This window comes from Delphinus delphis, chromosome 7 (assembly GCF_949987515.2).
Source record: "Delphinus delphis chromosome 7, mDelDel1.2, whole genome shotgun sequence".
Classification (NCBI taxonomy): domain Eukaryota; kingdom Metazoa; phylum Chordata; class Mammalia; order Artiodactyla; family Delphinidae; genus Delphinus; species Delphinus delphis.
This window is the reverse complement of record NC_082689.1, coordinates 53,742,565-53,757,646: the sequence shown is the minus strand read 5'-3', so window position 1 is coordinate 53,757,646 and position 15,082 is coordinate 53,742,565. Positions and strand designations below refer to the sequence as shown.

At 38.6% G+C, this 15,082-nt stretch overlaps 1 protein-coding gene across 6 annotated transcripts in view; it reads right to left on the bottom strand.

The window, feature by feature from the left end:
* Positions 1-7,075: 7,075 nt before the first annotated feature.
* Positions 7,076-15,082, bottom strand: part of ZNF385B (zinc finger protein 385B) — a 389,990-nt gene continuing 381,983 nt past the window's right edge. For all 6 annotated transcript variants that reach the window (XM_060016502.1, XM_060016503.2, XM_060016506.1 and 3 more), the window contains 5 exons: positions 12,049-12,294; positions 11,082-11,260; positions 10,403-10,504; positions 8,610-8,971; positions 7,076-7,626 (listed from right to left, as the gene is read on the bottom strand). In XM_060016502.1, coding sequence (XP_059872485.1) covers positions 8,753-8,971; positions 10,403-10,504; positions 11,082-11,260; positions 12,049-12,294 — 746 coding nt within the window. In that variant the 3' untranslated portion in view covers positions 7,076-7,626; positions 8,610-8,752. The remainder of the gene's footprint in view (positions 7,627-8,609; positions 8,972-10,402; positions 10,505-11,081; positions 11,261-12,048; positions 12,295-15,082) is intronic.

Sequence of the window (15,082 nt, the reverse complement as noted above, 5' to 3'; positions counted from 1 at the left end):
TTTATAATAAAAATGCACTTCCAGTCAACAGTGAAAGGCAGATGCATTTTGATCTTTTTTTTAAAAAAAAAATTTATCTATTTATTTGGTTGCGCTAGGTCTTAGTTGCGGCAGGTGGGCTCCTTAGTTGTGGCATGCATGTGGGATCTAGTTCCCTGACCAGGGATCAAACTGGGGCTCCCTGCATTGGCAGCACAGAGTTTTAACCACTGAACCACCAGAGAAGTCCCCGTTTTGATCTTATAATAATGTCATTACTAGAATAAATAGGCAAAATTTCTACTAAAAACAATGGAGTCATATGAATCTAGGCACTGGTTATGCAATTGTCATAGAATTGGTGTTTAGTAATAAAAGACACACAATTGGTTGAACAATAGAAGAACCCAGAACATAGGAGATAGGTGGGAAGAATCCATGTGAGAGGCATGGAGAATCATAGATCTCAAGATGGTATTTACATTCTTTAAATAATTGGGTGTTTCCTTTTTCAAAGTAATCTTATTACAATTTCTCAACATGTCAGGAAAATAGTTTTTCTCAAGGCAGAAAAAAATCTGAAGTAACAGTAAAACTCTCTCCTTGCTTTTTATTTCTATAATTAATTACTTTTAATTGACATTTATTATGCATTTATTTTCCAATTATAATTTCTTGGAGTCTTTTAAAATTGCATCTCTGTCATTATATAGTGGTGGAAGTCATCTGTTTTGGTTATAACAGGACAACTGATTATATTAACATGATTCTGAAACAGCAACATGTGTTCCTTGTAAAAAATTCAAACTATACCAAAAATTAAGAATAAAATGTAAAGCCATATGAAAATTTACAACTCTGGGGTAACTTCTATCAGTCTGGATTACCACTTTTATCAGACATTTCTCCATGTATATTTACAAACATACAGATACAGTTTTAAACTTTAATACAAATGTGATCATACTCAACATGTATGTTCTGTAACCTTTTATTTCCCCCACTAGGACACATATCATGGACATTTTTTCATAATTACACAATTACAGAATTACATCATCAGTTTTTAATGGTTTTGCTGTTTCCTACTGTGCAAATTCCATAATTTACTCATCCCTATGAATGAACATTTTTTTCACTATTTTGAAACATACTTCCAGACTCACAGCACCACTGTATACATACCATGTGGCTGAGAAAAGAATTTCAGTGCCATTAAGAATTCTGCATCAAATCAAAACCACAATGAGGTATCACCTCCCACCGGTCAGAATGACCATCATCAAAAAGTCTACAAACAATAAATGCTGGAGAGGGTGTGGAGAAAAGGGAACCCTCTTGCACTGTTGGAGGGAATGTAAATTGATACAGTCACTATGGAGAACAGTATGGAGGGTCCTTAAAAAACTAAAAGTAGAACTACCATACGACCCAGCAATCCCACTACTGGGCATATTCCCTGAGAAAACCATAAATCAAAAAGAGTCATGTACCACAATGTTCATTGCAGCACTATTTACAATAGCCAGGTCATGGAAGCAACCTAAGTGTCCACTGACAGATGAATAGATAAAGAAGATGTGGCACATATATACAATGGAATATTACTCAGCCATAAAAAGAAACAAAATTGAGTTATTTGCAGTGAGGTTTATGGACCTAGTGTCTGTCATACAGAGCGAAGTAAGTCAGAAAGAGAAAAACAAATACCATATGCTAACACATATATATGGAATCTAAAAAAAAAAAAAAGGTTCTGATGAACCTAGGGCCAGGACAGGAATAAAGACACAGACGTAGAGAATGGAGTTGAGGACATGGGGAGGGGGAAGGGGAAGCTGGGACGAAGTGAGAGAGTAACATTCACATATATGCACTACCAAATGTAAAATAGATAGCTAGTGGGAAGCAGCTGCATAGCACAGGGAGATCAGCTCTGTGCTTTGCGATCATCTAGAGGGATGGGATAGGGAAGGTGGGAGGGAGGGGATATGGGGATATATGTATAGCTGATTCACTTTGTTATACATCAGAAACTAACACAACATTGTAAAGCAATTATACTCCAATAAAGATGTCAAAAAAAAATTTCTGCATCAGATCTAGATGTAAGCCTTAACCAAAAGTTACAGAAACATTAAGCACTATGACATGCTTTCTTTTTAGCTGTTTTTAATAGTCTTCTCTTTTCACCTTTGATAAATAAGCTTGTAAAATTGTGACTGAACCAGCTTTAAACTGTCATTATCCCATTGTTTTTTTATCTGAGTGAAATTATTGAGGCAGATATTTTGAGGAGATGAGGAAGGCTGGTATCTTTCAGAGTGCAAAGTGATTTTGGAACGTAAAGAATTTCTTTGGGTTGAGTTCCATTGAACTTTGTCACTTACCTGTGTTCCTGAACTATGAAACTATGAACTATGAATATCTGGACTAAGGAATAGTTTCTCTTGATAAATAAACAATTAACAAATACTGTGGACACTAAAAAACAAATCTTTTTAAATTTACATGGTTAACGTCTTTGGATAAAGTCTTGGATGTAAAATTCCTGGGCCAAAGGTTATGGATAATTGATATAATGATATATATAATTCCAGAAAAGTCAAAGCAATTTTTATTACTACCAACAGTGTATGAATGTGTCTATTTCCCCACTCTCACAGATATAAAGTTTAGAGAATTTTTATGCTAGATCAGAAAATGTTGATTTCATTTGTATTACTTTAGTGATGACAAACATCTTTTCACATTTATCAAGCACTGGTGTATATTTTGTCTTTTCTGGATTGCCTTTTTGCCTGTTTGCTATTAGATTGTTTTTCTTCTCTGAAAGAGTTCCTTCACCCCATTTTATGATTTCTCTGTATAATAAAGATATGATGAAACTGTATGTCACATGGATTGTAAATATTTTTCTTAGTTTGTCTTGTATGTTTAAATCCTCATTATATTATCTTTTAATTTTTTTAAATCAGAAAGAAGTTTATTTTTTATAATGGTAGTAATTTTTTTACAACATAAAGAAGTTTTTCATTTTATACAACTTGAAATTCTGTTTTTGTTATATGGAATACAAGATTTATAAAATTCAAACAACTCTGTGATATGCAAACATTTTGCATTTACTTCTATTATCATAGTAGTATTTCTATTTGCATTATACCCTTTTGAATAGAAACATCAGCTTACAATGAATGAATTTGCAATTTCTTCTCCGTTACAGATGTATTTTTCTCTGAGGCTAGGTTAACACTAAAGACTCAAAGTTGGCTAATTTGAGAAATCTTACTTAAAATTTAGAAATTTAAAATGAGAAAAATTAATTTCACTTATCCACTTACTATGAAAATTTGTGTAGCAAACTGTAATTTACAGAAACATTTTTATGTGTTTAGTTTTATTTGCTTCTCAGAACCACCCCGTGAGTTGGGTACCATTATATCTGTTTTATATATGTGAAATACTGAGGTGCTGGGAAAATTACGTAACATCATTTTCTGACATAAAATCACAGAACTAATGAGCGTATGAAATGACCAGGCTTTCAATTCAGGTCTTTTGAGTGCACAGCATGTATTATTCTTTTTAATTCACCTCTATCCTAACTTTACATTTCCCCTGTAATAAAAAATGAAAAACAGGTGCTTAATGACAAGCCTGTCCAAGCCTCTGTAGATAAGTGACTTCTTTAAAATGAATAATGTGACATAAAGTTATTTTCATTGCATCCACAGAAGGGATTGATCTGACAACCTGAGGTTTGATACAGTTTGAGCACTTAGTGGGGACTAGAAGGACACATTCTATTGTCATTCTGGCTTTAGAAATTTTAGCCACAGAAATCAGGGCAGTTCCTGACAGTCACTCTCCATTGCTGCTGAGAACCTGCACCATGTCCCTTTTGAATTCTCCCGTGGAACTAATTACTTGGAGGAAGGAAGGAGGGAAAGCTGAGCATCCCCTGTGGACTTTTTTCTTTCAATACACAGCTTCTCCTCAACCTACCAAGGTACCAGAAACTGGTATTTTCTCGGAGAGGCCATGCCACCTCTGATATTAATTGAGGGCCATCATATTAACAAAACAAAGACCTGATGGAAGGAAAACTACAAAGAGAGACCAGAATCCACACAGCAGACCTAGAGCGGTGAAATGAAATCCTTCCGCCTGTTACCTGTAGATGCTTGTGCTTACCGAGGGTGTATGTCTTGATGCTGACTTAATCTTTATCTATTGAAGAGTTCCTGGGGTCTTCCCGGGCTTCCCGGGGGCTTCCCTGGTGGCGCAGTGGTTGAGAGTCCGCCTGCCGATGCAGGGGACACGGGTTCATGTCCCGGTCCGGGAGGTCCCACATGCCGCGGAGCGGCTGGGCCCGTGAGCCATGGCCGCTGAGCCTGCGCATCCGGAGCCTGTGCTCCGCAACGGGAGAGGACACAACGGTGAGAGGCCCGCGTACCGCAAAAACAAACAAACAAAAAAAGAGTTCCTGGGGGCTTTCCTGGTGGTGCAGTGGTTGAGAGTCCGCCTTCCAATGCAGGGGACGCGGGTTCGTGCCCCGGTTCCGGGAAGTTCCCACATGCCGCGGAACGGCTGGGCCCGTGAGCCATGGCCGCTGAGCCTGCGCGTTTGGAGCCTGTGCTCCGCGGCGGGAGAGGCCACAGCAGTGAGAGGCCCGCGTACCGCAAAAAGAAAAAAGAAAAGAAAAGAGTTCCTGGTCGTCTCCCCCGTCTTGCTATGATCCCTCTCTCCGATGACACCCCAGGCAGTGGGCGCACCCATTCCTCAAAACATCCCCAAATTCATTCTCCTCAGTGAATCTCTTTAGACTTCCAAAGGGAGACTTAGCACAGTAGGATTTTCACCTGATATTCTTTCAGCTCTTTCTCTTTTTTTTTTTTTTCCAATGAGAATCCTTTGGTTCTCTTTCTTAGCTACATTAACTGTAGTGTAATTTTCCTTAAACCATTTTCTGGGAGAAAAATTCTACACAACCACAACGATTTCTGCTCCAGAAAATAAGAATTCCCTTAGGGCAGATAAGAAACAAATCAAGGGTGATATATTTGGTGCATAATACAAATGAAAAATTTGGTGGTTTTTTTTGCTTTCACAATCCTTTAATCTTGTTAAACAGGTAAAAGTTAGAGGCATCTGCAGCTGCATATTCCCGGGTCCTGGTCCTATCCAATGTCAATATATCATTGACATTTACTTTTGAAATTTCCTTCCTCTGCCTATTTGTGAGTGCATTTCACGTGTGCCTTTAAAAAACTCATTATTTAGCTTTTAATACCCAGGAGGCCACTTCTCTCCTGAAGAATTATGGTACTTGAGAAGAACAGGAATGCTCCTGGGACAAGGTTGCCAGATTTAGCAAAGAAAAATACAAGCTGTCCACTTAAATTTGAATTTCAGATAGACAACAAATATTGTTTTGGTATCCATATGTCCTAGATATAGCATACTTATTTATGGAACATATTAATCTATATGCAATATCATAATAAAAATTATGAAAATATTGTACTAAAAATTATTATTTATCTGAAATCAAAATTTAACTAGGTGTTTTATATTTTATCTGGCAATCCTACGTGAGACCAGTTTTCAGATTCTACAGAGACCAGAGCTGGACTATTTCAGAGTAAGCAGCACATGTTTTAACTTTCTGAATAAGTTGGGGCGGGGGGCGGCAGGGGTAGAATGTTAGTCATTTCCCACTACAAATGGCATAGGAAGGGGTATTAGTTCAAACATATATACATCCCCTCAGACCCACTCTGCCACCTCAGAATCAGGGTGGATAAGATATAGCTGTTTGAGAGTGTTTTATAAATCATTGCTTGAAGCTATTGATGGCTTCTTTTGGAGGCATGCATTTTAATTAATTGTTATTCTTTTGTACTTCCTCCCTGAGGTGATTTTTAAAAACTTAAACTCTATAATAATCAGTAAATTCCTAGGTCTATTTATATGTTGATATTTTAAATTTTTTGAGGATTGTAGAAAGATTTAATGAGATATAAAATGATACAAGAGAAATAAAATATAATTGTCAATGGTGTCTATAAAAAAAAAGCTTCTCCAAAGAGTTAAACTAAAACACAGTTCCTTCAGAGTATGTCTGAAGGTCCAACCAAGGTTTAATGTAACAAGTGGTCAGAGTTCAAAAGAGTCATATTTAAAAAACCCCTCAAATTCTGAATGTCAAACTGGAAGCTTAATAGACTCTAAAACTAATTATAAGCTTAGAATATTGAGGTCAACAGTTTTCAAACAGTCGGATTAACTCTTTGATAGAGGAAGTCTGTTCCCATGTATCACAGCTGTGCAGCCATCCACTGGCCTTAATTTTTTAGAAATGAGAATTTAGGTCCTACTCCCACCCCAATTCTTCTTAACCTAAAAAAGAAGGGGAATCTATAATGGCTACAAAGCTATTAACACTCCCCTTAAAATTCTATAACAGAGCAGTACATTAAAGATGGTCATACATTCTTTGCTCTTGTTCACATTGAAAAGTGATTAATCAACTTCCGTTTGAATCTGGACTGGTCTTGGTGACTTGCTTTATCAATAGAATGCAGCATACGTGACATGCTGGGAGTTTCGAGACACTTTTATAGGAAGCCTTTTCACTTCCACCCAGAACCTCTTCAAATGCTCTCGCTGGGCACCCTGAGTTTCTATGTAACTACCTGAGACCACTTAGCTAGGGAGACCACCCAAAGGCCCTCTGATAGACTGTTCCAGTAGGATCCAGCCTCCCAGCCCCTCCATCCAGGCAGACATATGAGCAAAGCTATTTTGGCTTCCACACCAGCCCACACACCAGATGAATATGATCCAGGGATCTCCTAACGAGGACTTGGGGAACAGAACAGCCCAGCCAAGCCTTGCTGGAATTCCTGACCCCTGAAATTGTCACATAATAAAATGGTTTTATTTTAAGCCACTATGTATTAGAGTAGTCCATGAAGCAGAAAACCAGAAAAAACAGTGACATATTGCTCTTTACACTTAAAAACAGAATGAAGTGGAAGAAAAGAAGGGTTGGCTGATTAGAGAAGGTCAGAGAGGAGCAGTGGAATCAAATCCTCTAAAAGGAGATCATTATTGCATTGGACACAAATAAAAGATGAGTTAGGAATTTAGAAGACTCACAGAGTGTTTAAAAATTGTGTCACAATTTTTGGTAGACCGCTACTGTGATTTTGGGCCACACTCACAACTTTGGTTCAACTTCCTAGAGATGCAGAGAAAACAGCAGTAAAGTCTTGCTTCATGCAGATGCTGTGAACAGTAATGAATAAACATGACAAATAAATATGCTGCAAATAAGAACTGAAAATGCTAAATATGTAAGAAGCAATCTTTGCACCTACTGAAAAGCCTTCAGATGATTTCAAATTGGAGGTGTCTCAAGAGAAAATAACTTTGAAAATACAGATTTTTATTTTTTGTACTTTTATTGAAAAGGTACATTTAAAAAAATACACAGACATTTTACCATTTACAGACTGCAGATATAGATGCTCTAAAAGAGTTCACTCTATTTTGCTGTCTTATACCTCTTGCCCCTGATATGACAAACATTCCAGTCCTGTTGATATCAGCTTAGAAACGGGGGCATGGGAGCATGACCTGCAACAGATTCAGTGAACAGAAAGACAGATTGTTCAATTATAAATTTTTTTTATCTTCTGTACATTATTGCATTAGGGAGCCACAAAATTATGTAGCATCATTACAAATGAAAACACGTTAAAAATGAAGAAGATAATGATGTAGAAATACGTGGATTCATTGTCTTCTTGCTGAACGCACAAGAGGTGCAAAAATGTGCAATTTAGGAAGCTCTTTTTCTGTTTGTATACATTTGCTTAGCAACTCAAACTGGTGAGGAAGCTACAAAATAAGTTAAACAAAAATAGCAGACAGGTAGTAATTAGAGCTATGTTATATGGCTTTCTATTTTGTTTAAATATCACCAAATAAAATGTAAAATAAAGAAAATACGTTATCTTTTGCTCTCTTAAAGAGAAAATTCAAAGCTACTTTGCTTCCTAACATTTACACAGCAACTAAAAATGTTTAATTCAGACAAGAGATACAGATCTAGTACTACACAGGATACAACAGTACTTGGGTCTAAAACAGTACACAATCCCTGTCAACAATAGTACACCAGAAAGAAAACGCTGTGATCCGTTGATAAGATGGTATCCACAAGTAAGCACTTGTGTTCATCTATTTTTGTTCCACACTAGAATGTGCCCAGTTGGATTCCAGGATTATTTACAGACGTGTGAGGAAGACCCTAGTTTTCAAGTCTGTCAGGAAGATACTCCATATTGTTTCTAAGCCAGATCACACCCACAGAAAAATAGTCAGAAAATGATATATATGTGTATATATATATATATATATATATATATATATATATATATATATATATATATATATATATTTCTGACCAATACATTTGCAAGAAACTAAATATCTCAGATACACAAATTGTATGGGGTAGGGCAGGGGGAGGGACTAGGGAGATAAAGCTTCTGTTTGCTCAGATTCTGAAATTATAGGAGCAGCCCCAAAAAGCACTCTCGAATCTAGCGACTTACTCTTTGGAGTTGGGGCTCAGGTGGTACCCTGCATTTTGCAGTTGGGTGGGTCACTGCAACACCAAATGTTCAAACTGCTGAATCCTTTTGGCTTTCCTGCTCTACTTTCCTACTGGCCTCAACCGTCTGGGGGCTTGCAGACATTAGTACGGCGCGAAGAGGATGGACGCGGGAGTGGCGCGGATGGGGCCGTGGCCGGGCCTCAGCAGAGCAGGAGGGATGGCTGGAGCCTGGAAGAGCGAGGCCGACGGCCGGGGTGGCAGTGACAGCGCGGAGGACACTGCCGCCGCCGCTGCCAGGGGCGAGGACAGGAAGGCCGGGGCCAAAGGCTTCATCATATCCTTCTGGAATGCAAGTTTTGCCTAATAGAGGGAGAAAACCAGGAGTGGGGTGGGGAGATTGTTTTGAATAACAGCAGCACAGATATTTTCATAAGTAAAAGAGCGACATTCAGAAGTCAAAATGTAAAAATCTTAACTCTCAGAAGTCAAGACATGATTATTTTCACGCTGGTTTCAAAGGTTCTTGGCATACCTTTTCTTTGATTTGTTTCCATTTCAACTCTTTTCTGGTGGTCCTTGCCCCTGGGCACTAGGACAGAGGAAAGCCTCTCTGAATAGATACTGAAAGTATTTTATGCTGCTGCTCACAAGGAAAAAACAAACACACCCAGGTTTCCTGCTTAGATTATGGAGCTCAATTCAAACTAATGACTTGTTTTAAAACACAAAGAAGCTTTTTGGAGAATATGCATTACCCTTTACTTCACCTCTTAAAAAAGCCGCATTGGGTTAGGTAACTGGAGTTTGGGACCTTGGGGACCCATGAACAGTCATGAAAACAAAGTCAGTTTACACCTCTCTGGCCACTTAAAAAGTATTACTTGAAAAACTGCAGCTGACTCAAATTTGTCATTGGCAATGATTGTAAATGGGCTAGAAACTTTCTCTATTTAAAAGGAATCCCAAGGTGGAATCTTCCTGTGAAGTAAGAAATCAATCCTTAATCCCTCTCTTTTGCAATCAGGAGGAGTTTTGCAAGCTGGATTTGCTTAATGCGTAAAATGCCTGCATGCAGCATCGACTGAGCTTTGGAAAAACTGGAGGTAATGTCAGTATCGCCTTCAGCTGGCCAATCCCAGCTTTCAACCTCAGCAGAACACCACGCTGGGCTGAGTCCCAGGGAGACTAGGAAATCCATCCATCTGGGTATTTATATGACATCTATTGGTGGAGGCCCTTAATGTTTGTACCAAGAAACTGAAAATAGCACATTTTGAGAGCAGGTAAGACAGGCTGACTATCAACATGCCTACTAGACAGGGAAAGAGAGAGGAATACACACAGCCACTGTACTTATTGGAGAAAGAGAGAGAAAGAGGTGGGGGGAACACCCCAGAAAGGAGGAGGATATTAAATAGATGGATTTTGCGTTTGGAAAGCAATCCCTTTCCCCAGGTTTAACATGTTCCAAGATTCCTCAGGCATCATTGCCCTTGTTCCTGAGCCTTTACTTTTCTGTATATGCTGAAGAAGGGAATCTCTTGAAAAGGTCCTGGTGAAGAGTAAGGTATTAGCCCTTAAAGAGGTTCAGTTTCTTTTTTTCTAAGGAAACTTTTTTCAAGGTGTCCTCCAGCAGGGACTAAGTTCATTCTAAAGCTTCTCTCTATGAGGGCTATCTAAGTTCAAAACCCTTTCAGGACCAATTAGACCCTAGGCCCTCCTTACCCACAGTGCCTGCCCCAGCCAGCAAGGCTGCCCCACAAAATCGACAAGTAGGCGAAGTGAACTTACTGCTAAAATGCTTGGGCTCCGCTGGAGTTTATTGTAAGGGCTGTACTTCGGCTTCAGTGGTTTCCCTGCAACTCGATCCTTATGCCTTCTGCTAGAAATGTGCTGAAAAAAGTTTGATGTATTAGCTGAATCCACATGTGAGTTTTATGCCATGTAAAATATATTTCCTAGACAGAGGTAGTTGGTTCCTCCATTCCCAGTTCTAGGTCCATGGTTCCATGGTGGTGTGGGTAAGAGCACCACACCCTCTAAGTTAAGACTTGCTCCCCACTCTATTGTAACACCTCTCTCCCTTTCCTTTCTCTATAGCACTCCTCTGACTTTGCCTGGTATTATCACCGTAACTGATGAATCTGTCTCCCTAAGCAGATTTTGGGTCCTTGGAAGACAGGCTGAACATTTACTATCTTAGAAGTTCCTGCTCGACTGTAAGCTCCAGGTGACTGCTGTGCTCATTGGTCTCTAACACCAAGCCTAGAGTCTGACATATAGTAATAGTAGGTGCACAGATATTTGGTACTTTTTCTTCCACATAGCACCTGTATGTTGTATACCACAGGCATCCTATAAAGTTAGGATATTTAACTGTGAGCAAAGTGAGAACCATTATATAGATTAGGAGATACATAGTCAAAGGGTGACCCCAAGCGACACTGACTACTAGTTCAGGATACATTACCTGTTTGAGCTGAATTTCTGAATTAACGTGAACATCACAGATTTCACAATGAAATGTCTTGTTCTGTAGTCCTGACCCCTTACTGCCATTCTGCATCTTTAATCTTGATCCAGGTCTAGGATAGGACTTAATTGGACCAGCCCCATTACGAGCTTCAACCATGGTCTTGTGTTTAGATCCTAAGACAGAAAGAAACACATATTAAATAGCTATTTACGAACTATATGAAGCTCTTGAAAAGTTTATCTTCAGGCTGAACTTCCCAAGACTTTTTTAATGATGGTTTTAATGCTGATTATAGATTTAACACATTTTCACTGTAAAAAAATGGGAAACCATGAGTATATAATAAAGAAAATATAGAGAAGCATAAGAAAACAAACATTACCTCTGTTTTCACCACCCAGAGACAACCACTGTTATCCTTTTAGTGTATTTCTTTTCAGCTTCTTTTTTTGGTATACTGAAAAGTGTATTTTCAAAATTGGGATCACGCTAATTAAATATCCCGAAAATTTCACATATCAAATCATATACATATTTTCTTATAATTACACTTTAATGGCTGAGTAATATATTCTATCATATTGGGACTATAATTCGCTCAACATTTCCCTACTGAGGAAATATGAGGTTGTTTCCATTTTTTTCTCTTAGAAGTGTGTTGCAGTGAACATTGTGCATAGATATTTGTCTTCATTTCTGTCACTTCATCATAATGAGTTTGGGGAAGTACTAGATGCTTTTGAGAAAATAAAGAACAGAACAAGTTTTATCCCCAACCTACTTTTGCCTTGCTGTTTCTAAAGTTGTTATATCGTACATTTCTTAAAATCACTCCTTTGAATCAAAAAAGTAGAGAAGACTGAAGAAACCTAATGTTTGAACAACAAAAGATAAGGTATTCTGATGAGAAAAGGTGAATCTTGTTATAAACATTATTTAAATTTAAACGATAGATGCTAACCTGTGTTGTGTGCCTCTAGCTGTGACAGGGAGTTCACAGCCACTTTGCATAGTGAACAATAAAGTAATTTTTTGGCTTTTTCTTCTTCTGATTCAGAAACAGTACCAGGAGCTCCGTTTGTGCTCTTGGAGGGAGAAGTGGCTGCTCCGGGTGGCAGGGGTGTTGTACCAGGTTTGAGGAGAAATGAGCCACCTTCAGAGCTGGATGCCTGACTGGAACTGCTGACTTTCAACTTCCCTTTATCTTCTAAGAGAGACACAGAGAGAGAATGTTAAGGCCTCATATACCATACAGACACAGACAAATTGATGTAAAGGAATTAAAAATAGAAATCTGATTTCTAGGTGTAGTGTTTTTTTTAATTTTTATTTTATATTGGAGTATAGTTGATTTATCAATACAGTGTTGTGTTAGTTTCAGGTGTATAGCAAAGTGATTCAGTTATACATATACATGTATCCATTCTTTTTCAGATTCTTTTCCCATATAGGTTATTACTGAATATTGAGTAGAGTTCCCTGTGCTCTACAGTAGGTCCTTGTTGGTTATCTATTTTATATGTAGTAGTGTGTATATGTTAATCCCAACCTCCTAATATATCTCTCCCTGACCCCCCTTTCCCCTTTGGTAACCATGAGTTTGTTTTCTATGTGTAGCATTTTTTTCCAGCGCAGATTTTAGTTCATTGAGCTTGATTGAAAAAGAACTCCATGGCATCGGTTTCTGTATCAGGTCACCCCAAGATCATGATGCCTCACGAAAAATGACTTTGTTCTCCCACTTGCAGGAGGTAACTTTCTGTCTGATATCCCTGAGTTGTAAATTATGTTCCTTTAATAGATAGGGAAACCAGCTACCTTCCAATCTGATTAAATGATATGATGGTAACATGAAATAAGACATGTAATGGTAGGTTTCATTTGACTACTCATATTTTAATTATGACATGAACATAAAGTTAAAATTCAATTTTACACCAGGTTAAATTTTAACCTTCAGGTGTAGGGCAGAGGCGAGGGAAGAAACATGGTTAATTTTGGTTATGATTAGTTAAGTTTTTGCTGCTCTTTGAATGGCAATATGATTTATCCAAAATACAAGATTTAAAGATTCCATTCATTATACTTATTAATTACTGCCAGTCTGAATCATAAGTTTTAAATAATGACATTAACCACAAGCACAATATGAGGATTAGCCAAATCATTTACAGACATCTTGGCATTTTGATCATGTAGCTACTAAATGTTTATAATCCTTGAGGCCCATGTGCAGGCTCTAAGAGGGGTCACGGTGACTTTAACAGAATCTAACACTTCACGGTTCACCTGCTATTCAAGACAGGCTCTGTTCAGTGGCTCCTTTGGGAAAGAAGCTGGAACTTCTAGGGCAACTGCAAAATCCATCACAAGTTTAATCCTAGTAGAGCCTTGCTCTTAGAAAATGTCTGTAGGTATGCTGATAAACTCTCATTAAGACAGAAAGGGGGAGCTTCCCTGGTGGCACAGTGGTTGAGAGTCCGCCTGCCGATGCAGGGGACACGGGTTCGTGCCCCGGTCCGGGAAGATCCCACATGCCGCGGAGCGGCTGGGCCCGTGAGCCATGGCCGCTGAGCCTGCGCGTCCGGAGCCTGTGCTCTGCAACAGGAGAGGCCACAACAGTGAGAGGCCCGCGTACCGCAAAAAAAAAAAAAAGACAGAAAGGGGTACTTCCCTGGTGGCAAAGTGGTGAAGAATCTGCCTGCCAGTGCAGGGTACACAGGTTCACTCACTGGTCTGGGAAGATCCCACATGCCGCAGAGCAACTAAGCCCGTGTGCCACAGCTACTGAGCCTGAGTTCTAGAGCCCATGAGCCACAACTACCGAGCCCACATGCCACAACTACTGAAGCCGGCGCGCCTAGAGCCCATGCTCTGCGACAAGAGAAGCCACCGCAATGAGAAGCCCGCGCACCGCACCGAAGAGTAGCCCCTGCTCACCACAACTAGAGAAAGCCCACGTGCAGTAATGAAGACCCAATGCAGCCAAAAATAATAAATTAATTAATTAAAAGAAGAAAAAAAAAGAGAGAAAGGGAATTAAAACTGAAAATTTGTTTGTTAATTGCCCTAGCTAATTTGGAACCATGTACCATGGACCTGGATGACCAAGAGGGAAGGAATGACGAGGGAAACAGCAGTGAGGTTCTGTGTGTCTCTTCTCTATGTGGGGCAAACCAACGCTTTCACACACATCAAAAGTGAGGGGAGATCATATTTTTACTTAATTGATTTCAGGGATCAGCAGTTGATTTCCATCCCTTTTTCCAAGCTGGATCCATCCATGTCAAGACTAAACATAGCAGGGATACTATAGATGAATTCCAGGTCTGGGTGGTGTTTGGAATAAAGGAATATTCAGATCCCTTTTAATCCTTGGTTTTCACAATCTATATTCCTTTTCAGCAAGTTTTTTAAAACTTCAGGATGCCACAAAGTATGATGGAAAAGATCTCAGACTTTTACTAAACTGACCTCAATAGTATGAGAGAAAGAAGTAAAATCATTCTTCCTAAATGGTAGTAGTAAGTAAATTAGATTGAAGATTATTTCAGGCCTGGTACTCTCTTATCTATAAGGATCCCTCAGACTGAATCTGCAATTTTATAGAAATCACAAAGCAGCAAAATAATTCAGTAATCTTAAGATTTGCCCCTATGGAATTGCTCAGTTTTTTGTCATGGAATCTTAAGTTATTGCATAGCAAAATCCTTCCTGGCTTCAAGCATTTCATATTTTATATAAATTCGATCTGAAGAATCTGACATGTTTTAGATATTTACTCACTCAGTCTTTTACTCATATCACTATTTTAATATCCTTATGTTGATCTCTCTCTTATACTCATATAGAATTTTATAATTTACAAAGTGCTATCACTTACATTATCTTTTTATCTCTTACAACTTATGACTTGTGAAAAAGTTTCAAAAAACTTGTGAAAAAGATAAGGCTGACAACGATTATTCTTACCTTAAAAATGTGGAAACTGAGGC